The sequence below is a fragment of the Carcharodon carcharias genome, chromosome 14 (genome assembly GCF_017639515.1).
Source record: "Carcharodon carcharias isolate sCarCar2 chromosome 14, sCarCar2.pri, whole genome shotgun sequence".
Taxonomy (NCBI): Eukaryota; Metazoa; Chordata; class Chondrichthyes; order Lamniformes; family Lamnidae; genus Carcharodon; species Carcharodon carcharias.
The window spans coordinates 12,648,960-12,676,675 of NC_054480.1; the positions used below are offsets into that span (position 1 = coordinate 12,648,960).

Genomic DNA, 27,716 nt, shown 5'->3' on the forward strand with positions numbered 1-27,716 from the left:
AGCATCTTGATGAGTGCAAGATGGAAAGCTTCGACAAGTCTCTTTTTTCAGCATATCAAGTTCTATTCTACCAAACGACTGTTATCTAAATTAGATCTAAACTTATTACAGATCTTATAACATCCCTAATGCCCACTTTACCTCCAACCCCCCAACAAAAAAACCCCTCATATATCTGACCATATGTAAACACTGCAGATATAAAGATACATCAACTTGGGTTTTAGTCTTTGGTATCAAGTGCGAAGACATTGATCACACCAAAAGGTAGTAAGGTTTAGGTCTCATTTGTCTTCAAGGTTCAGACTTGTATTGAGCAGTCATGGGCTTAAGCAGAAGGCGAACAAAATATCCCACGAAAGGAAATAACAAGAAAATATCTTCTGCAGCCAAAAAATGAAGGAGGTCAAAGCCTCGTTTGTCCAAGCACGAATCAGCAGAATTCCTTCCAAAAGTGAAAATATGCCATTTTCTGTTTGGTTCAGATCGCATACATGACATTGGTGAATTTTTCTCTGTTTTAATATGGAGCAGGTTCATGAATATGTTGCAGAAACCCATCCTTGTGGTCACATGTCTCAAAGATTCAGCTGTCTTTATTTAGCAAGTCATATTTTCTTCATTGGTGTTAAGCCACTTGGTCACATGGGTCACTGATGAGAGATGCCAGATTAGGAACTTTATCCTGACGTCAATAGTCAATCGTAATTCCTGTCCCCCACCATTGGCTGGTTTGTGAGGACTTTTGTATATTTACAACACTGAAAGGTCATGACAGGACTTTGACTTGACTCTTAAGGCCATCTTCTTGTTGCTTTTTGCAACAAACTTGTCCAGAAACCGACGCGCTCTTTTTGTGATACTTTCCCTTCTCTTGTGGCTGGCCCTCCTCCTCTCATTATCTTCCTGGCTGTCCTTCCTCAGCCGGATCTGCCGCACGATGCCTTCAAAAAGTTCCTTCACGTTGTGATGTAGAGTAGCGGAGGTCTCGATGAACTTGCAGTCGAAGACTACAGCACACGCCCGGCCCTCTGAAACAGAACATAGAAATAAGAACAGAAGAACATGAGAAATTGGATCAAAAGTAGGCCCTTCGGCCCCTCGAGTCTCTCCGCCATTCAATAAGAGCATGGCTGGTGTTTCAAATTCCACTTTCCCATTTCCCCCCATAACCTTTGATTCCCTTGCCTAACAAGAATGTGGGATCAGAGGAGCTAATGTTGGTTTCTTTTTTCAAAGATGTGTTGTGTTGAGCGCAATATTCAAGGCCACCTGTTTGTATCCCAGTCAGTGAGTGTAGTGGGATTTGGATGCTGACCACACCCAATTCTATCTCACCACTGCCTCTTTCAACTCCTCCACCATTTCTAAACTGAGTGCTTCGAGTGCATACGACTCTTCTACAGAGCTGAAGAGAAGTAGAAATGAGATAGATTTTATATTGTTTAAGAGGGGGTGGAGCAGCTGGGGCAAGTTAAAAGATCAGGGATAGGTGACAACTAAGGAGAGATTGACAAAGATGTCATGGGCACAAGACAAGGGGAGTGTTAATGGTAGTGGTAAAGAGCAAAGAAGGTGCTGATAGTGGCAGAAGGGGTTAATAGTAGAACAAGGGTCAGTCCTCTGTGAAAGTACAACATAGAAACTAGAGACAGAAAGCCCTGTGGGCAGAAAGGGGGTTGGGGAAAAAGGATTAAAAAATGAAGAAACAAGTAAAAGAATAAAACAAAAAAAAATGCATTAAAAAGGGGGTAAAGATGGAGGCAAGAATTCATGGTTTGAAGTTGTCGAACTCAATATTCAGTCCGGAAGGCTGTAAAGTCCCTAATCGGAAGATGAGTTGCTGTTCCTCCAGTTTGCGTTGAGCTTCACTGGAACATTGCAGCAGACCAAGGACAGACATGTGGGCATGAGAGCAGGGTGGTGTGTTGAAATGGCAAGTAACAGGGAGGTCTGGGTAATGCTTGCAGACTGAATGAAGGTGTTCCACAAAGCAGTCACCCAGTCTGTATTTAGTCTCCTCTATATAGCGGAGACTGAATTGGGAGCAGCGAATACAGTAGACCAAATTAAAGTAGGTGCAAGTGAAACACTGCTTCACCTGAAAGGATTGTTTGGGACCTTGGACGGTGAGGAGGGTGGAGGTAAACGGGCAGGTGTTACGCCTTCTGTGATTGCATGGGGAGGTGCCATGGGAAAGGGGATGAAGAGTTGGGAGTAATGGAGGAGTGGACCAGGGTGTCCCAGAGGGAACTAGCCCTATGGAATGCTGACAGGGGTGGGTGAGGGGAAGACGTGTTTGGTGGAGCATCATGCTGGAGTTGGCGGAGGATTATCCTTTGAATGTAGAGGCGGTGGGGTGGAAAGTGAGGACAAGGGGGACCCTATCATGGTTCTGGGAGGGAGGGGAAGGGGTGAGGGCGGAGTTGTGGGAGATGGGTTGGACATGGTTGAGGGAGGAAACCTCGGTTAAGGAAAAAGGAGGACATGTCAGAAGTGCCATTTTGGGAAGTAGCATCATTAGAACAGATGTGACAGAGGCAAAGGAACTGAGGGAATGGGATGGAGTCCTTTCAGGAATCAGGGTGTGAGGAGCTGTAGCTGAGGTAGCTGTGGGATCCGATGAAGGCAATGAATATTGTTGGACAGTCTACCATCAGAAATGGAGGCAGAGAGGTCAAGGAAGGGAAGGGAAGTGTCAGAGATGGACCATGTGAAGATGACAGAGGGGTGGAAATTGGAAGCAAAATTGATCAATTTTTCCAGGTCCAGGCGAGAACATGAAGTGGCACCGAAATGGTTATCGATGTATCGGAAAAAGAGTTGTGGGAGGCGGCCGGAGTAGGACTGGAACAAGGAATGTTCCACATACCCCACAAAAAGACAGGCATAACTGGGGCTCATACAGGTGCTCATAGCCACACCTTTTATTTGGAAGAAGTGAGACAAGTTGAAGGAGAAATTGTTCAGTGAGAGGGACAAGTTCAGCCAGGCAGAGAAGACCGGTGGTGGATGGGGATTGTTCGGGCCTCTGTTCAAGGAAGAAGCGGAGAACTCTCAGGCACTCCTGGTGGGGATGGAGGTGTAGAAGGATTGGACGTCCATGGTGAAGAGGAGGTAGTTAGGACCAGGAAACTGGTTGATATGACGTAGGGCATTAGAGGAATCATGAATGTTGGTGGTAAGAGACTGGACGAGGGGAGAGAGAATGGAGTCAAGATAGGAAGAAATGAGTTCCGTGAGGCAGGAACAAGCTGACATGATCGGTCTACCGGGACAGTCCTGTTTGTGGATTTTGGGAAGGAGGTTGAAGCGGGCTGTCCGAGGTTGGAAACTGTGAAGGGAAGATCTCCTGAGGAGATGAGGTCAGATTTACCGACACCACATCCATCCTATATATCTGTACTCCTCTAATTCTAGCCTCTTGTACAATCTGGATTTTAATCGCTCCACCATTGGTGCCTGTGTCTTCATCTGCCTGGGCCCTAAGCCCTAGGATAGCCTCCCTACAGCTCTCTAACTTGCTTTCTTCCATTGAGACACCCCTTAAAATCTACCTTTTTGACCAAGCTTTTGGTCATCAGATCTAATATCTCCCTATACGGCTAGGCATATTTTGTTTTATAATGTGCCTATGAAGCACCTGGACCCATTTCATGATGTTAAAGCACTACGTATTTTAAAGTTTATGTCGTGATATGTAAGACACATCACCTGGAAATAAAGGTAGAAGAAGTGTGAAAATGAGTGTTTCTGAATGAGGGCTTCAGTGTTCCTTCTTTATATAGCCTAGTGATCATTGAGAGTGTCTGATAATCTGGAAAATGTAATGCGATAAAATCTAGAGAGTCTGATTGTATCAGGAGTCCCTAACAGCAAGGAAGCTGCCATATACCATTCAATGAGGGTCATTTTGACTGTGCAAAAGTATAAGACATGTGATGGACAATCAGCCGCCCATTTTAGCTCTCAGACGATTTTTACTTCTGTTGAAATGAATAGTTTCAAATTATTGCACAAAGTCAAAATTTACCACAGTGAGGCCAATTAAATGTAAAAAAAATCATAATTAATAATTAGGCCAAGCCTTTTGTTACAGCAAGTGATCAGTTATCAGTCAAATACACTCATACTTTTCACCACCTCTAGGATTTATTGCCCATCCCCAATTGCCTCGAAAAGGTGGTGGTAAGCTATCTTCTTGAACCACTGCAGCAATCCATGTGGTGTAGGTACGCCCATAGTGCTGTTAGGGAGGGAGGGAAATCCAGGATTCTGAACCTATGACAGTGAAGGAATATAGTTTCAAATCAGGATGATGAGGGTCTTGTAGGAAAACTTGCAGGTGGTGGTGTTCCCATGAACCTGCTGCCCTTTTCCTTCCAGGTGATAGGGGCCGTGGGTTTGGAATATGCTTTTGAAGGAGGCTTGTTGAGTTGTGTAGTGCATATAGTAAATGTACACTGCTGTAAGGTGCATCAGTGGTGGAGGTAGTGACTGTTTAAGGTGGTGGATGGGGGTGTTGATCAAGTGGGCTGCTTTGCCCTAGATGGTGTTGTGCTTCTTAAATGTAATTGGAACCGCACTCATCCAGCCAATGGAGAGTCTTCCATCGCACTCCAGATTTGTGCCTTTTTAAGGAAACATTTGTTTTTATAAGGGATTAACTACTCAAAGGGATTCAGATGTATTGAATGGGCTTTTCATCAATGAGATTTAAAAATATATATAGTGAAGTGCATAATAGATACTTAGAACTTTATTTTATTCCATCTCACCATGGCTCCTAATGTTTGTTCATGGTGGATACCTCAGTGAGTTAGCAAGGTGGGTGTAAGGGCAAAGGGTGGTAGGTTGGGGACATGGGTTGGCATTTTGGCATAGGGGCTACAAAGGGTCATGGGGATGGGGAGTGATAGTTTTGTATGATTTGGAACTAAGTTGGCATGGAGGCTATGAGAGGCCATGGGAGGGATGGGTGGGGGCACATGAGGTGGCATGAATGGGACTTGGTGGGGGGGTTAGTGGGGTGTGCAGGGTGAGAGCTCGAGGGTGGTTTCTGGTTTTACTTTTTTTTTAATAACTGGGACAAAGTCCCACAGCACTGAAGCGGGCCTTTTAACCAGCCCACCTCCACATCCGTCAGCCCTTGTGGCTGCCTCCGAACTCTTTCCAGCGGTAGCAGGCCTGAATCCAGTTAGCACCTGTCCCCTGGAATGAAAATCCGACCGTTCGGGGCACTGTCTCCCAAGTCAGGTTTGCAGAGCTGGGAATTTTCCTGATGCTGCGCTCCTGAGTGGGCAGCGGAAATTCGGGTCAGAGTGTCAGCTGCCTGCATTAAAACAAACAAGTTGGCTTGATACAGACTAACAATAAGATTCAAGTTACTTCGTTTAGAGCCTGAATTAATTGAATTCAACCGCTTGCCTCCAAAGGCATGGCTGTAAAGCTTATCGTGCATTATCTTTATAACTAGACCCCGCTTCCACAAGTTACAAAGCGCAGTTCTGAACCTGCGCATGCGCCTGTGGGCCTAGTGCACATGTGCAATTGTTCTTGACACCTTTTGGGTTGGCAACAGGAGCTACAGTGAAAGAAAACTTTTGAAGTCCTGAATTCTCTCTGACCTTTCTTTGTCATTTCAAATGCACCATTTTTTAACTGGACCACCCATGACTGGGCAACAACTTTGCCAGCAGTGCCCATATCCCATGAACAAATAAATAAAAAGATTCAGAACAAGAAGGAGGAGAACTAAATGTGAGAATGCTTGTTGTCCTATCCTCCCCTCCTACAGATTTGAAAATGTTAATCACTTGCTTTATTGCGTCAATGCATCCTGAGTTTCCTGGCACTTTGAGCTCGGGCAGGGTGGGGTCGATGGATTCTGAGTTGCAGAAGACATTGGAGATGATGGTGGCTTGGTGGTAATGTCCAGGCTTATGCTCTGAGAGCCGGGAGTACAAATCCCCACCCCCCCACCCAATGCCATTGCAACTGGCGGAATATAAATTCAATTAAGAAAATGTGGAATTGAAAGCTAGTCTCAGTAACGGTGACCGTGAAACTATTATTGATTGTTGTAAAAATCCATCTGGTTCACGAAGGGAATCAGCTGGCCTTACATGTGACTCCAGTTTCATGGCCATGTGGTTGATTCTTAATTGTCCTCTGAAATGGGCTAGCAAACCACTCAGTTTGAGGGCAATTAGGGATGGGCAACAAATTCTGGCCTCGCCAGTGATGCCCACATCCCATGAAAAATTAAAGAAAAAAAGCATATCGAGTTGGCTGATTCTCGATTCAAATCCCAAAGTTCTGACAGGGCAATAAATCTTCTTTGTTCAATCATCCTTTTTTATCTTTGCAAGATTTTGAGCTGTTTGAGGGAAAAGCTGAGCTCAGAATTCTTTGTTTAAATTCCTGGTTTATGATGTCAATAGATGAGCAATCACTCTGTTTGCAGCCAAGGGCTTGAAGCCTCCCAGTTGGGATCTATTTTTAATCTATTCGGGGTTCAGGGAGCATCCCAGTTACTTACAAATGAAAAAGTTCAGTGCCCTGCATCAGAGGGGCTTCAACAGCAGCATCAAACTTTTACTGGCTCATATCCAAGTAGATATATAGTCTCTCGTGTAGCGTGAGAAATGTCCAAAATTAAATATTAGTAAACCGATAACTAAAGTCTAAATCTGTTTGGCTTGGAACAACAGTTCTGTAAACTGAAGAGAGGTGGGAGGCAGTAGCATTGTCACTAACTAGCATTGTAGAGACCCAGGATAGTGGTCTGGGGACCCAGGTTTCAATCCCACCATGGCAGATGGTGAAACGTGAATTTAATAAAAGTTTGGAATTAAAGGTCTGGTGATGACCATGAAACTATTGCTGATTGTCGTAAAAACCCATCTGGTTCACTAATGTCCTTCAGGGAAGGAAATCTGCTGTCCTTACCTGGTCGGGCTGACATGTGACTCCAGACCCACAGCAATGCGGTTGACTCTTAAATGCCCTCTGAACAAGGGCAGTTAGGGATGGACAATAAATGCTGGCCTAGCCAGTGATGCCCACATCCCATAAATGAAGTAAAAAAAACAATGGATTTCAAATCTTAGAGCTGTGACCATTTAATTATTGATCCAGCAACTCTATCATAATTGTACTTAACAGATATCAAAGAACATCTGATGGTGAAAATATGTTGAGTGCAACACTCCCTCTTCTACTGGAGTTATTAAGATGCGTAGCTCCTTTAAATTTTTTTGTCTGGCTGTGCAGGCCTGGTACTTAAATGGGCTGACTTGTGTGTGGCCTTTGCGGGGACTTTCAGGTTGCTGCATGGCTGAGAGGGAACATTAAAATAAAAGCAAAACACTGTGGATGCTGGAAATCTGGAACGAAAACAGAAAATGCTGGAAAAATTCAGCGGGTCTGGCAGCATCTGTGGAAGAATTTCACAGATGCTGCCAGACCTGCTGAGTTTTTCCAGCATTTTCTGTCCTTATTACGGGCGACACTGGTTGAATGTGGTTAGTGGGTAACTTTGTGTTTGGTTCGTGCCGTGGTTGCGAATGGAAAAGTGGTTGACCAACTGAGGTTAAACACAACAAGATGGAGATCGAAGCTAAAAGCAAAGAACTGAGGATGCTGGAAATCCAAAACAAAAACAGAAACAGAAATACCTGGAAAAACTCAGCAGGTCCGGCAGCATCGACGGAGAAGAGCACAGTTGATGTTTTGAGTCCTCAACAGAACTGTTGGAGGGTCATGAGGACTCGAAAGGTCAACTGTGCTCTTCTCCACTGATGCTGCCAGACCTGCTGAGTTTTTCCAGGTATTTCTGTTTTTGCTTTTGTTTAAGATGGAGATCGGGGTCGCTGAAATCGAATAAAAATTGTTCCTTGGCATGTCAATGTTGCTGGCAAGGCCAGCATTTAATACCCACCCATCGACATCCTGAGGAGGCGAAGAAGGGCTTTTTTTCAACCCAAGTGGCTTGTCTGGCCACTTCGGAGGCTAGTTAAATGTCAACCATGTTGGTGAGAGACTGAATCGCGTATAGGTGGGACCAATTGAGGATGGCAGGTTTTCTTCCTCTGGGCAGCATTAGTGAACTGGTTTGGGTCTTTACAATAATTTGACAGCTTCATGGTCAATTCTACTGACAGCAACTTCAAAATTAAATTCATATTTTCAAACTGCCAAGCTAAGATTTGAATGTGTGTTCTCTGGATTGTTAGTCCAGATCTGTCAGCGTACTAGTCTGGGAATGTAACCAACCTACTCGAAATTTTAAACAATAGAAGGGTTTGGTGACGAGGGTGGGTCCACTGGGAATCAATACAATAGGAGTGAGTAGGGAAGAAATGTAGTCAATTAAAACTTTGTGATGGAACTGTGATGCCTGGGCCCTAACTTCTGGAATTCCCTCCCTAAGCCTCTTTCCCTTGCTAACGCTCTCTTTCTCTCTTTTTAGAAAATCATTAAAACCTACCTCTTTGACAACGCTTTTGGTCACCAGTCCTAATATGAACAAGTGTGTGGGGCTCGATGGCAAATTCTGTTTGATAGCGATCCTAATGCTTGAGACATTTTAACTACATTAAGGGTGCTATATAAATGCAAATTGTTGCTGTAAATGGAAATAGAATTCCATAAAATGGGAGTAAGTAGGAATGGAATGGATCCATTAGAACTCCATCCGACTGGAACAGCAGCTGTACAATCACAATGTATAGTTTAATCAAATTATGCTTGGACCATGAATGTATCTAGAATTGCTTGGATTTTCCTAATGGGTTGAGTTGAGGTGGGACAGGGCAGCGAGCACCTCTTCAGTGCTGGTTACTGCTCTGCCTCTGTGCGCACAAACTGGATGTACAAATTACCTTCAACCGAGACCTCTCGACATCGAACCAAGTCACTTTTGTTCCCCACTAAGATGATCGGGATGTTTTCAGCTTGTCTCATCCTCCGAAGCTGAATGCGAAGTTCTGACGCACTTTCGAAGCTGGTACGGTCAGTGATGGAGTAGACGATAATGTAGGCATTTCCGACCTGCATACAGTAATCCTGAACCCATGGCTCATCCCCCTGAAGAGGGAAAGGACCAGGCGGTAAATCTTTGCTCAAAAATTTGTGGTGGCAATTTATCCAATTCCCTTTTTGAAAGTTACTGTTGTATTTGCATCGACTACCCTTTCAGGCATTGCACTCCTGATCACAACGCACTGTGTGTGTAACAAATGTCTCCTTCTAGTTCTTTCACCAATTATCTTAAATCTGTGCCCTCTGGTTACCGACTCTCTGCCAGTGGATAAAGTTTCACCCCACCTGCTGGATTAAAACCCCTATGCTGCAAGCTAGGGGTGGGGGGTGGGGGAGGGACTCTGTTGGCATTGAGAACATGTGTGGACAACCACCCATCCCCAGGATTTGGGACTCACTCCTGGCAGTGTAACAGTGATATGGAATTTGTAACCAAATAACTTTCTTCTACGCCTTCTTTCTAAGAAATTTGGCAGTGGTTAGCTCAAGCTAACTGTGTTGACGCCGTGATTAGCACACTTAAGGGTCTGTTTCAGGACCTGTTACCACTGGTCCAATATGGCAGCTGGTCTACTTCCGGTGAAGATTGGCTACAAGATATAGCGTTGGAAATTAGTGGCCAACCCCCAAGTCTCCTAATGCTGTTTTTTCACTCCAAAAAAGGGGCATGATTGGCCAATTTCTTCTCTTAAGTAGCTGCATTAAAAAACAGTACAGACAGGAGCCTAAGTGAGCATAGTAGCGAACGAACATCGAAGGAATTAGCTCATCTGAGTTCCTGACCCGAGTTGAGACATCAGTGGGGGGTGCAAGCAGCGAGCGAATATACTTATCAGGTACGTAGAGGGAAAAAATAAGAAGGTGACTTAATTTACCCCGTCCCGGTGAGCACCAACTGTTCAGCTGCTTCAAAATGGCATTGACCGAGGGCTGGAAAGCAGTTAACTAACAAGCCAGCTTAGTCAGAGAGTGACGTATGGGCAAACATGATGTGGTGAGAACAGAGCTCAACAATAGGAGGTGGAAATCTCTTTGGGTGGAGTTTTACGGCCCTGTTGCTGCGGTGAGCCATTCAAAAGTCCACTGACTTTGGTCGGACCTTAAAATCCCGTCGGTGTGATATTCCACCCTCGGGAGGATTTTTCCCTCGTCAGGTGGGCTCGGGTTGAGGTGGTTGGGAAGCCGATCGGGGCCATTTCATGCTGGCAGGCCGATTAAGGCCCACCCAGCATGAAACGCAAGCTGCAGCGCTCAGCTCTGCCCGTGTCGGTGGGGGAGGCCGAGGGCGAACTTCGCACACGTCTGCTGGTGCGCCCTTTGAAAATCTCCCTGAGGCACAGAGCTGCCTCAAGGAGATGGACATTTTTCAAAATAAAAAAAAAAGCTTTCTAAAATGTTATGAAACATGTCCCCGCGTGTGATTCTTAATTTAAAAAATTTTTACTTTATTTTTATTTGCTATTGGAAACCTCATCCCGCCTGTGGATGAGGTTTCCTAAAAAATGCAAAGGCCGCTTGGCCTTTTCACCCGCCCGTCCAACAAAAGGTTGGACGGGCAGTGAAAAATTTCTTTTAATTACCTTTTTAATGGCCTTAATAGACCTTTTAATTGTTGGCGGGCGCGCTGCTGACTCTGGTCAGGCACATGCCGCTCCACGAGCTAAAAATTCTCCCCTTAGTGTTTTTAAGTACATCCAGAGTGTGATGTGAAACTCTCCACTAGCTTGGATAAGTGCAGCTCCAACTACACTCAGGACGCTCAACACCATCCGGGACAAAGCAGGCTGTTTGATCGACAGCCCACACACCAGCTTAAACGTTCACTCCCTCTACCAACAACGCACAGTGGCAGCATCCGCAAGATGCACTGCAGCAACCCATCAAGAATTCTTGGACAGCACCTTCCAAACCTGCGACCTCTATCTCTAGATTTGTCCTGGAAGGACAATCGTCAGCAGGTGCGTTGGAACACCACCACCTGCAGGCTCCCCTCCAAGTCACTCACCATCCCGACTTGGATATATAATCGCCGTTCCTTCACTGTCGCTGGGTCAAAATCCTGGAACTCCCACCCCAACAGCAGTGTGGGTGTACCTACACCACGGGGACTGCAGCGGTTCGAGATGTTCCACCGTCACCTTCTCAAGGGCAATTAGGGATGGGCTAGGCAGCGATGCCCACATCCCATAAGTGCATAAAAAAAGCAAATGATGTTACCTCAGTTCCCCACGTATCCATTACTAATAAGGTTGTATCTTCTCCATCAACGGTTAAAGTTCGTTCATACGTATCCTCTGAAACAAAGGAGCAACACACATAATGAAGGCTATGGGGGCAACATTGTGGAAAAGAAGTGTAATTTTCCCTGTAGATGAAAGAAACAGTGAGTCTTGCAATCCTGCGGTCACCTCCTTACTCAGTTCCTGTCTCTCACTGCTTCAAAAATATCCCCTAACGTTTGCACATGTACAGAGTCTACAGGCTCGACACCGTGTCACCATGACCACTTGGTTTTGGAGACCACCAAGGTATTGGGGTGTGGACAAACGGCAGGGGGTGCTGTTTACTTCCCAGAACAGGGGGAAGAAATTAGTGTTGCGCTGTCAATGGTGAGAGCGTGGGGCTGGGCCGGTTGGTGGCAGTTACGTACTGAAACCCCGAGAAATCAGTGTTCAGCAAGAGTTGGCAACTCTAACTTAGATCCAGCCGTGGTATCGGCGGTTGAGAAAATGTTCCAGTGCCTCAAGATTAGAGGCACTGTGGCTCAACCATGGCTCAGCTGGTAGCACTACCACATCTGAGCTAGAAATTGTGTCTTCAAGTCCCACTCCAGAGACTTTAGTACAAAATCTACGCTGATTCTTCAATGCAATAGTGTAGGGGTGCTGCTTCACTGGAGGTGCTGGCTTCCTAACGAAATATTAAATCAAGGCCCTGGCTGCCCTCTCACAGAAGTTTAAAAAATCCCATAGCGTTATTTTGAAGAAAAGCAGGGGAGTCCTCCCTTGTGCCCTATGCAACATTTATCCCTCAACCAACATCACTAAAAAGAAACTGATGGTCTGATCATTATCACATTGTCATCTTGCTGTTCCTAACATTGGCTGCTGCATTTTCTACAAACAACAGTACTTCAAAAAGCACTTAATTGGACATGAAGGAGTTTGGGACATTCCGACGTCATGAAATGCACTATATAAATGCAAATATTTCTTTCTATTACTGCATTTTACATGTCTTACTATTGTAATCCACTTGCTGTCTGCACAAGGTTTTAGTGTTTAGTTTTCCTTGGGAGGTTTTAACTTTATGGATGAAAGATGAAATCGAGTGAAACTGAAATGTGAAATTAACAATTGAAAAGCATGGATGAGTTTACATCTTATTTCCACTGTTAAACCTTTTTATTTTAAATGAATTCAACTGGTGGACAGATGAGTTCTGGATACCTATATCTCACAAATGTTAACATTTTCCAAATTGGGACGCTTAATGGCTAAAGGTGCTATATAAATGCAAGTTGTCGCTGGTGGTATCAGGAGGCATAAATGCAAAACCATCCCTTATTTGCAAGTTCTTTAAGGGAAACCAAATGGAAGGCAGGAGTGGATAACTCCCCCCCACCCCCGACTGACTTGTTGGAGCGGAACGTAAGGAGTTCTAAGTTGCATCTTAGAATGTTGTATTTGACCTGAAATAGTGTCAGCTGGATTCCAGAGACAGAAAAGAACCTTCCATTTGTAGCGCAAACACAAGTCCCACTGATGAGCTCAGAAATATTTTTAACAGTGCTAAAGATACATCCAGGTTATCCCAAACAGCAACCATGTGAATTATCCGCTCCCAGCCCAGGCATGCAAAGCCAAGTCATTCAATCAAATCAAATCCCAGTTCATGGCCAATTTAACAGTCTCCTCTCTGACCGCGCTGGATTTTCACAACTGAGGCAGGTAACTCGAGTCAGGAAATTTTCTGACTCTCTTGACCTGCCTCGGTAATAAGTAGTCTGAAACATGTGATTTTCGCTCTGGGGAAGCAGCAACAGGATTGAGTTGTGCTCACCAACCCCCGAAGAAAGCGTAGGCGGCCATGGGGATGGGCAAGTGCTGAGGAGGGCTGGTTGGAAGGCCCGACTCGGTTCTGGAACTGCGCCCCAAGTTGTTTCCAAAGCTGTTGAGCCCTCTCACCTTCACACCACCCCTTTATCCGCCGTCCACCTGCCCTGCCTCCCCATGGCTCCTGAAAGCCTTCATGTCAATCCAAAGTCAAATTGGGTTTATTGGACATCTGCAGCTGGATCCCAGTCGCTATTTTTAAAAGTTCACGGAGTGTTCCTGGCCCTGCAAAAATCCAGCCCACAGTGTCTGAACTTGGCTGTGCCTCCAACAATTACAACACCTTCGAGAAGTGGCACAACACGAAACTTGCAAATAAGGGATGGTTTTGCCTTGTGCATTTATGCCCACTGATATCAACAACAACAAGTTGCATTTATCTAACACCTTTAAACTACTAAAGTGACCCAAGGCGCTTCACAGAGCAATTATCAAGCAACACTTGACACCCAACCAAACTAGGTGACCAAAAGCTTGGTCAAAGAGATGGGTTTAAACAGCATCTTAAAGGGAGAGAGTTGGAGAAGCCAAAAGGTTTAGGGAGCGAATTGCAGATCTTGGGTTACCACCAGCCAAATTTATTTCACACTGAACGCTCAAACCTAGCTGGGTTCAAACCAGTGTCTTACTGACTAGTGCCTGCCCTATTGCAACTTCAAAATCCCTTCTGAGCTTTATTATCTCCCATCCACAAACATTCACTCTCTCCACCACCGACGCACAGTAGCAGCAGCGTGTACCGTCTACAAGATGCACTGCAGGAACTCACCAAGGCTCCTCAGACGGCACCTTCCAAATCCATGAACTACTGCCAAGGGCAGCAGATACATGGGAACACCTCCACCTGCAAGGTTCCCTCTAAGCCACTCACCATCCTGACTTGGAAATATATCGCCGTTCCTTCACTGTCGCTGGGTCAAAATCCTGGAACTCCCTCCCTAACAGCACTGTGGGTGTACCTACACCACATAGACTGCAGTGGTTCAAGAAGGCAGCTCACCACTACCTTCTCAAGGGCATTTAGGGATGGGCAATAAATGCTGGCCCAGCCAGCGAAGCCCACATCCCATAAAGGAATTTTAAAAAAATCTTTAAGGTGATTGGCAAAGGAACCAGAGTGCCATAAGAAAACACTTTCCTTCTTAAACTGCAAGTTGTTGTGATCTGGAACGCACTGGCTGAAAGGGTGATGGAAACAGATTAAATAATAACTTTGAAAAGGGGATTGATAAATACTTGAAGCAAGAAGAAATACAGGGCTGTGGGGAAGGAGCAGGAGAATGTGACTAATTAGGTCGCTCTTTCAAAGAGTCAGCATAAGCACGATGGACCAAATGGCCTCCTTCTGTGCTGTACCATTCTATCATTCAATGGCTCTATGATCTAAGCTATAAGGCAGGGTTTTCATTGGAAGCTTGACTTGTCTTGTTGGATTAGAGCAAACTGCCCTTTTCCAATTCTATCTTTCTGGCTTTTAGAATGCCCTCAAAAAGGAATAATCAGCCATACATTTTATTGAGAAAAATCAACATTTCTGATATCTCCAGAGTTTTACTTTTAATTGATTCATTAGGAACCAAATCTCTAAACCAGTTACTTTCCAAACAGCAGAATTATTTGTGTTGAACACAAAGAAGCACATTGTTCGAATTCTAAATTTCCCTGTGGACTGTCTAATGGTAGGTCATGTTAATACAGAATGCATCCTCTGTCAAATGTTAAGCTAATGCATTCAAACATTTTCCATAACTCCAGCCTGAAATTAGGCTGGAAATGGGCCTCAGTAGTTATTAATTGCCTGGTTGGTCCCAGTTTCAGTTTTCCTGCAGCCTCGAGTTCAAAGCAAGCCCTGACCTTTTGTACCAAGAAAAGCAACAGCAGATTTCGTGAAGTATGTAGTCAAGTAAAGCTCTCCCACTGTGTTATTTCTCCCAGCTTCTATCTCAATTTTTAAAAAAAATCTCGCTCTCCCCTTCCTCTGCCCCAACCATTGCTGGCTGTGCCTTCAGCTGCTAATGCTCCCACATTCTGGGCTTCCCTCCCTCAAACCTCTTGGCTTCTCCACCTCCCTCTCCTCCTTCACGATCCTTCTTAAAACCCACTGGACGCTTGCTCAACATCCGCCCTGGTCATCTCCTTCATTACCTCGGTGACCATTATTTAATTATGCCACCATGAAATGCTTTGGGATTTTATTTTTCAACGTTAAAGATGGTATAATTGTAACGTGTTGCCGTTGTTGCATTGCTAGCTGTCTCTCGATCTGTTTCGGATTTTTTTTTTTAGAGTCTGCGCACTTAGGTAGGAATCCCTTCTCTCCCCGAAACATGTCGGAGATGCAGTTACTTGGGCGTTGGCTGCTCAGCGGTACCTCACCACGTAAGGTTATATGAAGGTACTTTACATCTGTGATTCTAGCCATTGAGTGGGCTTTCCGGCCAAGGGGGGAATCACACTGAGCCCGACCCTGTCCTTACCCATTTCCAGGTGTGCATATTTAATAATCTACCTATGTACGTACACACTTTTGGCAGCATCTGGCTCATCTGTGACTCCTCAATGGCTCGACTCACATGAAGAATGGTGGCCTGGCTGAGGTAGTCCTTGCCTATATTCAGGAATTTTCAGGAATGCTGAAGGTTGAATTTTTCAGCATATTTCAAATTTACCACCTAGACAGTCATGAGCTGTATGTCCATCTTGTTCATCGGCTCGTGTCTAGCTGCTTCCTCTACTCTGGCTTTCTCTGTGCAATACTTGGTACTGGTGATGGTTCTTATATTGCATAGAATTACAGAAACAGCCTTATCAGCTGGTGTTAATGCTCCATACGAGTCTCTTCCCACCAACGTCACCTCACCTTCTATTCCAATCACCCTCATGCGTTCACCTAGTTTCCCCTTAAATGCATCTATGGTATCTATACCACTCCCTGTAGTAGTGAGTTCCCACATCCTAAAAACTCTCTGGGTAAAGAGGTTTCTCCTAAATTCCATGTTGGATTTATTGGTGACGACTTTACATTTATGGCCTCCTAGTTCTGGTCTCCCTCACAAGTGGAAACACCTTCTCAGCGTTTACAAAAGTGAAATACTGCACATGCTGGAAAGTTTCAATAAAAACAGAAAATGCTGGAATGGCTCAGAAGTTCAGGCAGCGGGTGTGGAGAGAGAAACAGCGTTAACATTTCAGGTCAATAACCTGGTGAAAGGGGTTGTGGTGAAAGGTTACTGACCTGAAATGTTAACTCTGTTTCTCTGGGGAGAATTTTCTCCCCGCTGGTCGGGCGTGGAGCTGATCGCCGATTGCGATCGGCTGCGCACCGCTATTTTACGTGGGCGGGCCAATTAAGGCCTGCCCAGCGTGACACACACCCGGAAGCGCTCAGCGCTACCTGTGCAGGCAGGGGGAGGACAGAGAGTCGGGGCCTTAATCTGAGGCACAGAGCTGCCTCAGGGAGATTAATTTGATTATGAAAATTTTTTTAAAAAGAATGAAAAAAGTTATTCAGACATGTCCCCTCATGTGACAGTGCCTATGAATTTTAATAAAATTTTTAATTTCATTTATAAACCCTTCACGAACACTCATCCCGCCCGTGGATGAGGTTTCATGAGAAATGCGAAGGCTGCCTGGGGCTCTTCGCCTGCCGGCCCCCCCACCCCCCAACCCCCACCCCGCCACCGCCCCCCCACCACCCCCCCACCCCCCACCCCACCCCCGACCACCGCCAACCTTATGGTTGGACGGGCAGCCCTGAAAATCGTTTTAATTACGTAGTCAATGGCCTTAACAGGCCTTTGACAGTTCGGCCGGCGAGCGGCCGATTCCGGTACCCGCTGAACCGAAGATCAGAATGATGCGTGGTGACATCGGGACGCACGCCCGGCATCATTTTACTCATCGGCTAGCGGGGCGGATTCTGGCCTCTGAGTATTTCCAGCATTTTCTTTTTTTTTAAATTTCTCTGTGCCTGGCATAACAAATCCCTTCATAATTTTAAAGGCTTCTCTCAGGTCATCCCTCAGTCTGTTCTTTTTCTAAGAGAAAAGAGCCCCAGCCTGTTTCGGTCTTTCCCGATGGCTAGTGGATTGTCGATTGGCGTTATGTTTGGTTGGGTCAGGTTTACCAGTGACAGTTTCACTGGCTTGGGACTGGCTGTTTGAGTTTCATTGATCCGAGGCTGCTGTAGGTGGCTGAATAAACATCAACCTGTGTGCGGTAATAATTAAATGCTTTTACTTCCGCCCTTGAGAATCTTCCTGTCAAAGAATAATAAAAAACAGCTAGAATATAAGAGGCTAGAAGCCAAGTTACAGCTATACAAGACCCTGGTTAGGCTGTGAGCAGTTCTGGGCCCACACCTTAGGAGGGATATATTGGCCTTGGAGGGAGTTTGGAACGACATCTAGGCTCTGAGGGTTAAATTATGAGGAGAGATTTCACAATCTAGGGCTGTATACTCTGGAAATTAGAAGATTAATGTGCAATTTAATTGAAATTTTCAAGATATGGAGGGGAACTGATAAGTATCACAGAACTATCATATTTTTCATAATATTATTGTAGGCTTATGGGTGTGAGTGTGGGTGGTTCTGTCTGAGTGACTGATTTAATTAGACTAGAGATGCTTAGACTACAAGATTGAAATTATCAAAAGAGTTAGGTATGAACTGGAATTTGAAATGGAGATGGATAAGCTAGGATGAAGGTCCCAAAGATAGGGTGTGAATGATATTTGCATTTTTAGATAAGTGAAAGGGTTGTTTGATTTTCAAAGGGGAGGTGTAATGTTTACAACTAACAAGATAAGTGAGGCAAAGCTATATGTTTATTTTTCCCAAAAGCACTGACCATAATGATGACATGAAAGGTTTTTATATTATGGGAAAAGTAAATTTCCAAAGACATGTAGAACAATGAGATTTTACACATTAAAGAGAGAGAAACATTTATGAAGAAGGATGGATGGCTATGTAGGGGTGGCCATGTAAAATCTTGAAAGGTAACTGGGTGAAACAGCCTTGAAAAAAGCCTCTAGCCACTCTGAAGAAGAAGTGCTGCTCCAGCAACGAAAGTTGTGCTAAAAAGGCCTTTGGAATTCCACTGTTGAGTGGGTGCTGTGGTACCCTTGCTGGATTGCCTATTTAAATTTAAAATCTATTCTGGACAGTTGCCTTAAAGCGGGTGTGTAGTTGGGAGTCAGGTTAATTAGGAATTTTGAGATTTGTTACAATATCAAGTAACTGTAATCTTATGTATGTGTTTGAATTATTTTCTTTTGTTAATAAATGATTTAATTTAATTTTTAAAATCTCTAAAGTTGTTAGTGGACTCATTTACTTCTGAATTCACTACACAAATCTTCTCATAATAAATACAATTGCAAAACCGCCGTGATAGCATGGCCAAGTTTCCCTTGTGGATTTGGTCAGCCAAATACCACCTGCCACATCATAACATTGGGTTGGGAGAGAGGAAAACTATTTCCACTGGTTGGATAGTCTTGAACTATGGGACATAGCTAAAAATACAGGAGCGAAATTAGGAGATACTTCCAGATGCAAGGGTTGGTAAAAGTTTGGGGCTCTTTTCCGCAAATGGTAGTTTATGTTAGGTCAACAATCTGAGATTGTTACCCAACGGTATTAAGTATTAAGGGATATGGAGCAAAGGTGGGTATTATGGAGTTAGGCTGCAGTTCAGCTATGATCTCATTGAATCAAGGAACAGGAGATCTTGTGGTGCAATGGGTAGCGTTCCTACCTCTAAGCCAGAAGCTCAGGGTTTGAGTCCCACCCCAGGACGTGATGACTGTGGAAGGTGTACTTGTGGCATTGCCAAGAAGATTTATTGTCAACCTGGCAGGTGGTATAAGAGGGAAAGTTTCCTGGTCAGCCAGACCTGTGTGGTAGTTGCAACACAACAGCCTCCCCGCAGTAAAAGACTCCGAGCACAAGCTCTTGCCACGGGCTCTAAGTGTCCTCCTCACTTTGAGGGACTGCTAGAGAGATAATTGAGGAACAGGCTTGATGGGCTATATGGTCCACTTCTGTCCCTATGTTCCTAACGCAAGTAAGGACCTTGGAGGGTGATTACTACAATGTGTTTATCCCCATCAGGGGTCATCTAGTGGTAACACTATGCAAGGTCATTTACACAATAAGGACAAGTTAGGAAAGCCACCAGGAACCAGTTTGGAGTGGGTTCTCACTGGGAGTCAGGTCAATTGGAACTATCAGCTGGAGTAGCATTTTGTTCATGTTCTCAAATGTACGTGGACTTGTAGTGCATCTGTTAGCCACAAGCTAATCTGAATTATCTGAGCTATGAGGCAGAGAATGGGTTGGCACTCGGAATTGGTTAAATAATGAGGGCAGGTTGCACAGATGAGGCTTTGTAGTCCCTTGAAGTGCCTCAAATGAAAAAAGGATTTGATAGGCTAGATAGAGGGAAACCATTTTCTCCAGTAGGGAGAGTCAAGAACAAAGGAGGCATAACCTTAAAATTAGAGTTAGACTGATGTCAGGAAGCATTTCTTCACACAATGGATGGTGAAAGTCTGGAACTCTCTCTCCCAAAGGGCTGTTGAAGCGGGGGGATCAACTGAAAATTTCAAACTGAGATTGATAGATTTTTGTTAGGTGAGGGTATTGAGGGATGCATTAGCCTGACAGGTAAATGGAGTTAAGATACAGGTCAGTGATCGAATTGAATGGAAGGACTAGTTTGAGGGGCTGAATGGCTTTTTCCTGTTCCTATGTTCCTGTGAGGAAACTATTGAAAAATGGTTCTGGTCGATAAAATGGTGTTTACAAAATTTTCATTGGGTATTTCTTTTGCTTAAGTTCTCTGTCATTGTACCACTTAATCAGTCACATGTTGCAGCTGCTCAGAGAGTGAGGTGAATATCATTAAAGAAATTCTATGACTGTAGATTTCTTCATGTGTTGGATGAGGCTAATGTAAAATTGGGAGTATTTTCCAATTTGATAGGTGAAACGTAAACACAAGCAGAAGTAATGAACTTTCACTAGTGTGTATTTTATTTTGAATCATAGAAAATTACAGCACAGAAAGAGGCCATTCGATCCATTGGGACTGTGCTGGCTCTTTGGAAGAGCTATTGTGCTTAGTCCCAGGTCCTCACCTTTTGTTCTCAACCCTGTAATATCCTCATCCTCAACTCCTTCCCAGCTCCCCTTTATTATTACTTATGGAATCTGCTTCTACCAGCCTTTCAGGTAGCATGTTCAAAATCCTGACAACGTTCAGTGAAAATGTTTCTCCTTATCTCTCCTCTAGTTCCCTCCCACCTGGTGGGATATCACGGTCCCATCGAACTGAAATGGAGATTCAAATGGGTCGCTGCATCCACCGGAGGGAAACATGTTGCGGTAGGGCCGTAAAATCCTGGCCCTTGATCTTTAATTACTGACCCACTAGCCAGAGAGAATAGCTTTCCCCTACTTCCTCAATCAAAAATCTCTCATCTTGAAAACCTTTATGAGGTCACCCCAAGGAGAACAATCTGAACTTTTCCAACCTCTCCTCTTAACTGAAGTCCCTCATCCCTGCTAACATCCTTTTAAATCTCCTCTGTACCCTTTCTAAGGTCTTTACATCTTTCCAAGAGTGTGGTGCCCAGAATTGTCCACAATACTCCAGCTGAGGCCTGACCAATGATTTATAAAATTCCACCTCTTATGTGGTTCATTATTTCTCGCTCCCTGTCTCCGTATCTCATTATGGTTAGCCATCTTTTTGCTACAGTTGTGCAAGGCCTTGGTGAGACCACATCTGGAATAGTGTGAGCAGTTTTGGCAAGGATATACTTGCACTGGAAGCGATACAGCTAAGGTCTGCTAAATTAGCCCCTGGGTTGAGGGGGTTGTCCTAAGATGGGAGGCCGAGTAAATTGGGCCTATGTTATACAGAGCTTAGAAAAATGAGAGGTGATCACATTGAAACATATAAGATTCTGAAGGGGTTTGACAGGGTGGATGCTGAGAGATTGTTTCCGTTGGTCGGGGAATCTAAAACACGGGGGGCACAGTCTCAGGATGAGGGGCCGATCATTTAGGACTGAGATGAGGAGAAATTACTTCAATCAAAAGCTTGTGAAACTTTGGAATTCTACACCCCAGAGGATTGTGGATGTTTAATTTTTGAATACGTTTAAGGCTGGGATAGAGAGATTTTTCGTGTCTCAGGGAATCAAGGGATTACAGAAAGCGGGTGGGAAAATGGAGTTAAAGCCCAAGAACAGCCATGATCATAATGAATGACGGAGGAGGTTCAATGGGCCATGTGGTCTATCCCTGCTCCTATTTCTTGTTTCTTACTTTCCCATTTCATGTGCTTCTTGTACTTTTTTTTCCATTTGTTCACAGGACATGGGCAAGATTGACAAGGCCAGCATTTATTGCCCATCCCTAACTGTCGTTGCTTGAGTTGGCTGGCTAGGCCAGACCAGGTAAGGATGGGGGATTTCCTTCCCTAAAGGGCATGAGTGAACCAGATGGATTTCTATGACAATTGACCATTCAGCCATTCCTGAGATTAGCTTTCAGCTCCAGACTTTATTAATTGAATTTAAATTACACCAGCTGCCATGGTGGGATTTGAACCCATGTCCCCAGCACATTAGCCTGGTGCCTCTGGATTACTAATGTTACCACTACACCACCATCCTCCTAAATGAATGAAACTGGATTTAAACTCTGGTTTCCTGATCATTAGTCCAGGACTCTAGATTACTAGCACAGTAACACAACCAGTAGCCTACCATATCCTACTGGCTAGCTTCATTTTCAATATTCCAAGTTTCCTTGTTAAATGTTTACCCCTCTTTCTGTTCACTGTTATAGCCTCTCTTTTTTTTGTTCTCCTAACTATGATCCTTCAACCTATCATTTAATATCTCCAGTTCAGGGCACTGCACCTCAGGAAGGATATATTGGTTATGGAGTACGTACACCCACAGATTCACCAGAAGGATACCAAAGGCTTAAAGGATTAAATTAAGAGAGTCGTTTGCATAGACCAGACTTGTATTCCCTCGGGTACAAAAGAGCAAGGAATGTTCTCCTAAAAGGTAAAGAGATTCGAATGAGTCGATGGTGAGAGACTATTTCCACTGGGGGCAGGAGAGCCCAGGTCAAGGGGACCTTGCCTTAAAATCAGGACCAGGTTGTTCAGGGATGACATCAGGAAGCACTTCATTCACACAACGTGTCGAGAAAATCTGGAATTCCCTCCTCTAACAGGCCATTGAGGCCGGAATCAATTCAAATTTTCAAACAGATTTTTTTCAGCAGATCTGTGGAGAGAGAAATAGTTAAAATAGCTCACCTGTTTCTCTCTCCACAGATGCTGCCAAGGCCAGCTGAATATTTCCAGCATGTTCTGTCATAATTTCAAACTTCCAGCACCTGCAGTATTTCATTTTGTATCGCTAGAATGTTGTTGGTGAAAGATATAGAGGTATGGAACACAGATAAGGAAATGGAGTTGATGCAGATAAGCTCTGATCTAATAGAATGGTACAAAAGGTTTGAGGGGCTGAGCAGCCCTCTTCTGTTCCCATGTGCATTTGAGGGGCCGAATGGCCTGCCCTTTCCCCTATGCTCCTTTCTTACCTCCTGAGTGCTCGCCATGTGCATCTTGGTTCCCTGCAAAGATATTGGTCAGGCTGGACTTTCCCACTCCGGAGTCGCCAAGCAGCAGAACCCGGAAGAGTCCGCAACCGGAGTCACTGGAGGCGTCGGATTCTGCCGAGTCCGATGACCAGCTGCCACGCTCCCTCTCCGTGGGCTGGTACGAAACCAGTTGGCCAAAGTCGGGTCTTTGCCTCTGGGCAGGGTAGGCCAGCAGCTCCCTCTCCGTGGTGAGGCTGCGGACAGGGTGGGCGCGAGGATGTGGGTGATGGTGAGTCGAGGGCACTGGAGAGCTAGCACGTCTCTGCAGGGTTGCATGGCCATCACTCCTCTGGGTGTTCAGAGTCATGTCAGCGGAGCTGGAGCAATAAAGACAGGAGGAGAAAATAGGAGATCTGATCAGTAGCATCAGTGCTTAACTGTCTCCTCACAAGAAGAATTTCTACTATTAAACGCTGTCATTTCCAAACCAACTTTCAATGTTTAATCTGGTCATCAGCCCTCTCTTCAATTTCCACTTCTTGTCTCTGAGGAGGAGTTTCTAGACGAAAAAGATCAAGGCCCATTTAATTCACCTTCTACCATCCTGGTTGTGCAATGATAATGGAGTTGTTGACTAATCACAGCCATCAATCTCCTATCAACAAACCCAGACGTGGGGTGAGGAATGCCCTCAGTGGTGGAGAACTTCCAGGGCAGTATGCCCCAAATCACCTTTAACATTTCAAATTACTCATATGCTGTTTATTTTTTTCCTTGTTCTTTTGTGGGATGTGGGTGTCACTGGCAAGGTCAGCATTTGTTGCCCATCCCCTAACTGCCCTTGAAATAGTTTGCTAGGCCATTTCAGAGGGCACTTAAGAGTCAACCACCTTGGAGTCACATGTAGGCCAGGCCAGATAAGGACAGCAGGTTTCTTTCCCTCAACAACAGTAGTTAGTGAACCAGTTGAGTTTTATGACAATCGATGATACTTTCATGGTCACCATTACTGAAAATAGCTTTCAATTCCAGATTTTATTAACTGAATTTCAATCTAACCAGCTGCTGTGGTGAGATTTGAACCCATGTTTCCTGGGCATTAGCCCAGTGACATTACTACTATACCACTGTCTTCTCCCAAGATGCTGAAGTACACTTCCATTCCATTGCAATCCGATCTGTTTCAGACAGTCTAGGATGGGGTGGTCAGTTCCTATTGTCCCACACTCAAGTCTCAGAACAGAGAAAAGAAGGCTTGCATTTATATAGTGCCCTCCATGACCACAGGACATGCCAAAGTGTTTTACAGCCAATTAAGTACTCTTTGAAGTATAGTCACTGCTGTAAAGTAGGAAACATGGCAACCAATTTGTGTAAAGCAAGCTTCCACACACAGCAATGTGATAATCTGTGTTTAGTGATGTTAATTGATGGATAAATATTGGCCAGGACAGTGGGGTTAACTTTGCTGCTCTTCCTTGAAATCGCACCATGGCATCTTTTAAGAGGTTTAACGTCTTATCCAATAGATGGCACCTTCCACAGTGCTGCACTCCCTCAGTACTGCACTGGAGTGTCAGACTGGACTATGTGTTCAAGTCTCTGGAGTGGGACTTGAACCCAAAACCAACTCAGAACAGAGGGTGCTACTGCCAAGTGCAAGAAAACCATTCAGTCAGAAAGTCTAATTGTCTCACTTTTCCATATTAAACCAGTGCAGCTGGCTAAAAGGTTCCTATTGTTGTCTGCACTCCTAAGCGTAAGTGGCTTGACTGATAGAGAAGGCACAGCGTTTTGGACCTAGGGAATTGTGCCTTGAATGATCTCCCTTTGGGTTAAGCGTCCCTTGCCACCCAAACTGAACATAAAAGGCTGCCCTAGTGTGGCTGCAGTTTTCTACTATCCTGATTAATCCAGCCATTTTCAAACGATATGATCAGCATTGCAGTTACTGAATGGCAGTTCAGCAAGAACAGCCACAACATGCATTTTACTTCTGATTAAAATATTCCAAGAAACTTCGCAGGAATATTATTAAACAAAATGTGACACGGCACCAAAAGCTTGGTTAAAGGGGTAGGTTTTAAGGAGATTCTTAAAGGTGCAGAGAGAAATGGAGACGTGGAGAGGTTTAGGGAGGGAATTCCCAAGCTTGGGGCCCAGGCAGCTAATGGTGGAGTAATGAAACTTGAAGATATGCAAGAGGCCAAAATTGGAGGAGCGCAGTGAATTTGGAGAGTTTGGAGCAAGATACAGAGATAGGGTGGGGCTGAGGCCATGGGGGGGATTTGAACACCGAGGATGAGAATTTTAAAACTGAGGCATTGCTGGACCAGGAGCCGGTGTAGTTCAGCGAGCAAAGGGGTGATGGGTGAGCAAATGATTACACACTTCATCTGGAAGAAAAACCTTGCTCATTTGTGTCCGAGCTTCAGGTTAATATTCTGTACAGTGTCATTAGTTCTATCCTCACAGTCCAAATTAAATAGGCTGATTGAACCCAAATCAATTGCCAATCTTATTTTCAATGATGAATGTTGCTCTGAGAGACTCTCTTCACAGCCCTGAAACCATTCTGGCTTTTCCCACCTAATTTTCTTGCAACAGCGACTACACTTCAAAAAGTATTGAATTGGCTGTTCTCTGTTCACTGACTGAACAGGCAATGATCACACACACAGAGCCTTCCTTTTCACCTTCACCAATGGGCAGTTGTTTATTATGTAACTGCATTTCAAAATTGCTGTTCAATATTTATTACATTACATTCAATATAACATATTTGCCATTCTCTACCTGCTTATTTTGTTTCATTTCCCGTTAATGCCAATGAACTTCTATGAATTGGGGGTCACTAGCAAATTTTCTGTTATGAGAAGCACTTAAAGTTGCCTGTAGGTTAAATGACGGGGGGCTCAAAGGTCATTGAGACCACAGTTACTAAACTCACCCCACCCCCTTAAAACACAGGTTTCCCCATTAATGACCAGCCCCCGTTTCCAACTGCCAATCCAATTCGCAATCTTCGTTTCAATTTCCACCCCAAAATGCCCATGGTCTCAGACGTTAGAAGTCTCACGTGTGGAACTTCACTGAACGCCTTCGGAAAAATCGGAGTTAATTGCATTCACTGGAAACCCCTCATCCGCCCGTTGAGTTACCTGGTCTCAGATATACCCCGCTTCAAAAACGCCAGTCCCGCCCGCATCTCATAACCTCTCGGCTGTTTAAAGAACATGTCCCGCTTAAACAAAAAAAAAGGCAGGCTGCTGCTTTTGTTGTCGCTTTTGGCATCGCTGGACTCTTGAAATAAAAGCGCCACATCAGACACTGAGCGACAGAATTTTAATAATTCATTTCTCTGCTAACAAGCTGGACGTGTTAACATGTTACGCCCCGAGCCGGCGATTCTCGGGTGTCACCATCTCCCATGGTGACTCCATCCCCAGTTTCACATCGAGTTAAAAACAAACACAACGAGCAGCAACGCTCTTGACCACGACTGACATTTACCTGCAGCAGAATTGCAAGCATCTGTCCAGCGCCCGTAACCAGAACGAACAAAAAAAAAAGCTGCACGCCACCCCTTAACCTTCTGTGGAAAAAAGTTGCACCCAAATATTTTTCTTTTAAAAGAAGTTTCACTCTTGAAACCCGACTAGTTTCTGTCAAGCCTGCGCCAATATCGTTAAAGGAATGTGAAAAGGGATATGTTTGAAGCCTTGCTCTCACATCCAGTGTGAGAATCTAACCACCCCCCCCCCAGCACCACCCCCCACCCCACTCCCACTTCCCACCCCCCCCTCATACCTCTTGACTGCCCTGATATTAAAAACTGAGCAAAGGCAGCAAAGGTGGGAAAAGTTAGCCAATCCCTCAATGCTACCGAGAGGGAGCGAGAGAGAAGAGAAGAGAAGAGAAAAAGCCCTGTCTGTACATCACACTCACATTTCGACCTCGCCCCCACATTACTGCTGATAATCGTTAAATGTTTCATGCATTCATGGATAACGTTTAGTGCCGAAACGGTTTGGGCTGTGCAGAGAATGGAAAATTCTGCACGCGGTGCTTGCCAAGTTTGGAGAGTCGGTACTTACAGCCCAGGGCTTCTATTCCGTTTGCTTTTAGTCGGAGTCTCTCGGTGTAGCGTTTTCAGCCCACGCTCGGTATTATCCCCGCTGTCTCAGCACCATCTCTGCTCCCTCACCCTTGGGTCTGAGAGATATCCGAGGCAGGCTGGTCCCCTTTATAAACCCAGGGCTAACTAACACTCATGACATCAGGAGTCAGTGGGCGTCAGTTCCTCGGCATTGGGAGCACATGTGTGTGTGTGTGTGTGTAAACTGACCCTCCCGAGACCACTGTCTCCCTCCTTTGAAAAGGCCCCCAATTCACTATGTGTTGACCAGATCAAAGGGTGAAGGAAATGTGTCACTTTGCAGAGCAACAGTGTAAAATCTCCCAGAGGGGGTGGAACCAACAATGTCAGTAATGAGGAGTGAATATATATATATATAGGTGGGTGAAGGCTGGGTTTAAGAGGCAGGAACCCGCAATTCAGAACCAGCGAAACTGCTGCTGGTGTTTTTCCTTGTTTGCCACAACACTTTTTTTCCTTTTTAAAATTTCTTTCTTGGTGACGAGGACAACTTATGTCATACCTAACAACAAAACTTTTTCATGGGATGTGGGTTTCGCTGGCTGGGCCAGCATTTTATTGCCCATCCCTAGTTGCCCTTGAGAAGGTGGGGGGTGAGCTGCCTTCTTGAACCGCTGCAGTCCATGTGGTGTAGGTACGCCCGCAGCGCTGTTAGGGAGGGAGTTCCAGGATTTTGACCCAACGACAGTGAAGGAACAGCCGATATATTTCCAAGTCAGGATGGTGAGTGACTTGGAGGTTCAAGGCTGAGATAGA

At 44.8% G+C, this 27,716-nt stretch overlaps 1 protein-coding gene across 1 annotated transcript; it reads right to left on the minus strand.

The window, feature by feature from the left end:
* On the minus strand, positions 1-27,021 carry rem1 (RAS (RAD and GEM)-like GTP-binding 1). The gene is made up of 5 exons (XM_041204696.1): positions 26,899-27,021; positions 22,802-23,178; positions 11,263-11,339; positions 8,886-9,090; positions 1-1,031 (listed from the first exon to the last, which is right to left on the minus strand). Exons 2-5 carry the CDS (start codon positions 23,166-23,168, stop codon positions 754-756), a joined length of 927 nt encoding a protein of 308 aa, XP_041060630.1. The 5' UTR covers positions 23,169-23,178; positions 26,899-27,021; the 3' UTR covers positions 1-753.
* Positions 27,022-27,716: the final 695 nt, after the last annotated feature.

Coding starts and splice junctions, on each gene's coding strand:
- rem1 (XM_041204696.1), bottom strand. CDS start 23,168: ATGACTCTGAACACCCAGAGGAGTGATGGCCATGCAACCCTGCAGAGA. Junction 9,091..11,262: donor TGGATACGTGGGGAACTGAG/GTAACATCATTT, acceptor TTCCCTCTTCAG/GGGGATGAGCCATGGGTTCA. Junction 1,032..8,885: donor TCGAGAGGTCTCGGTTGAAG/GTAATTTGTACA, acceptor GTTCTGTTTCAG/AGGGCCGGGCGTGTGCTGTA.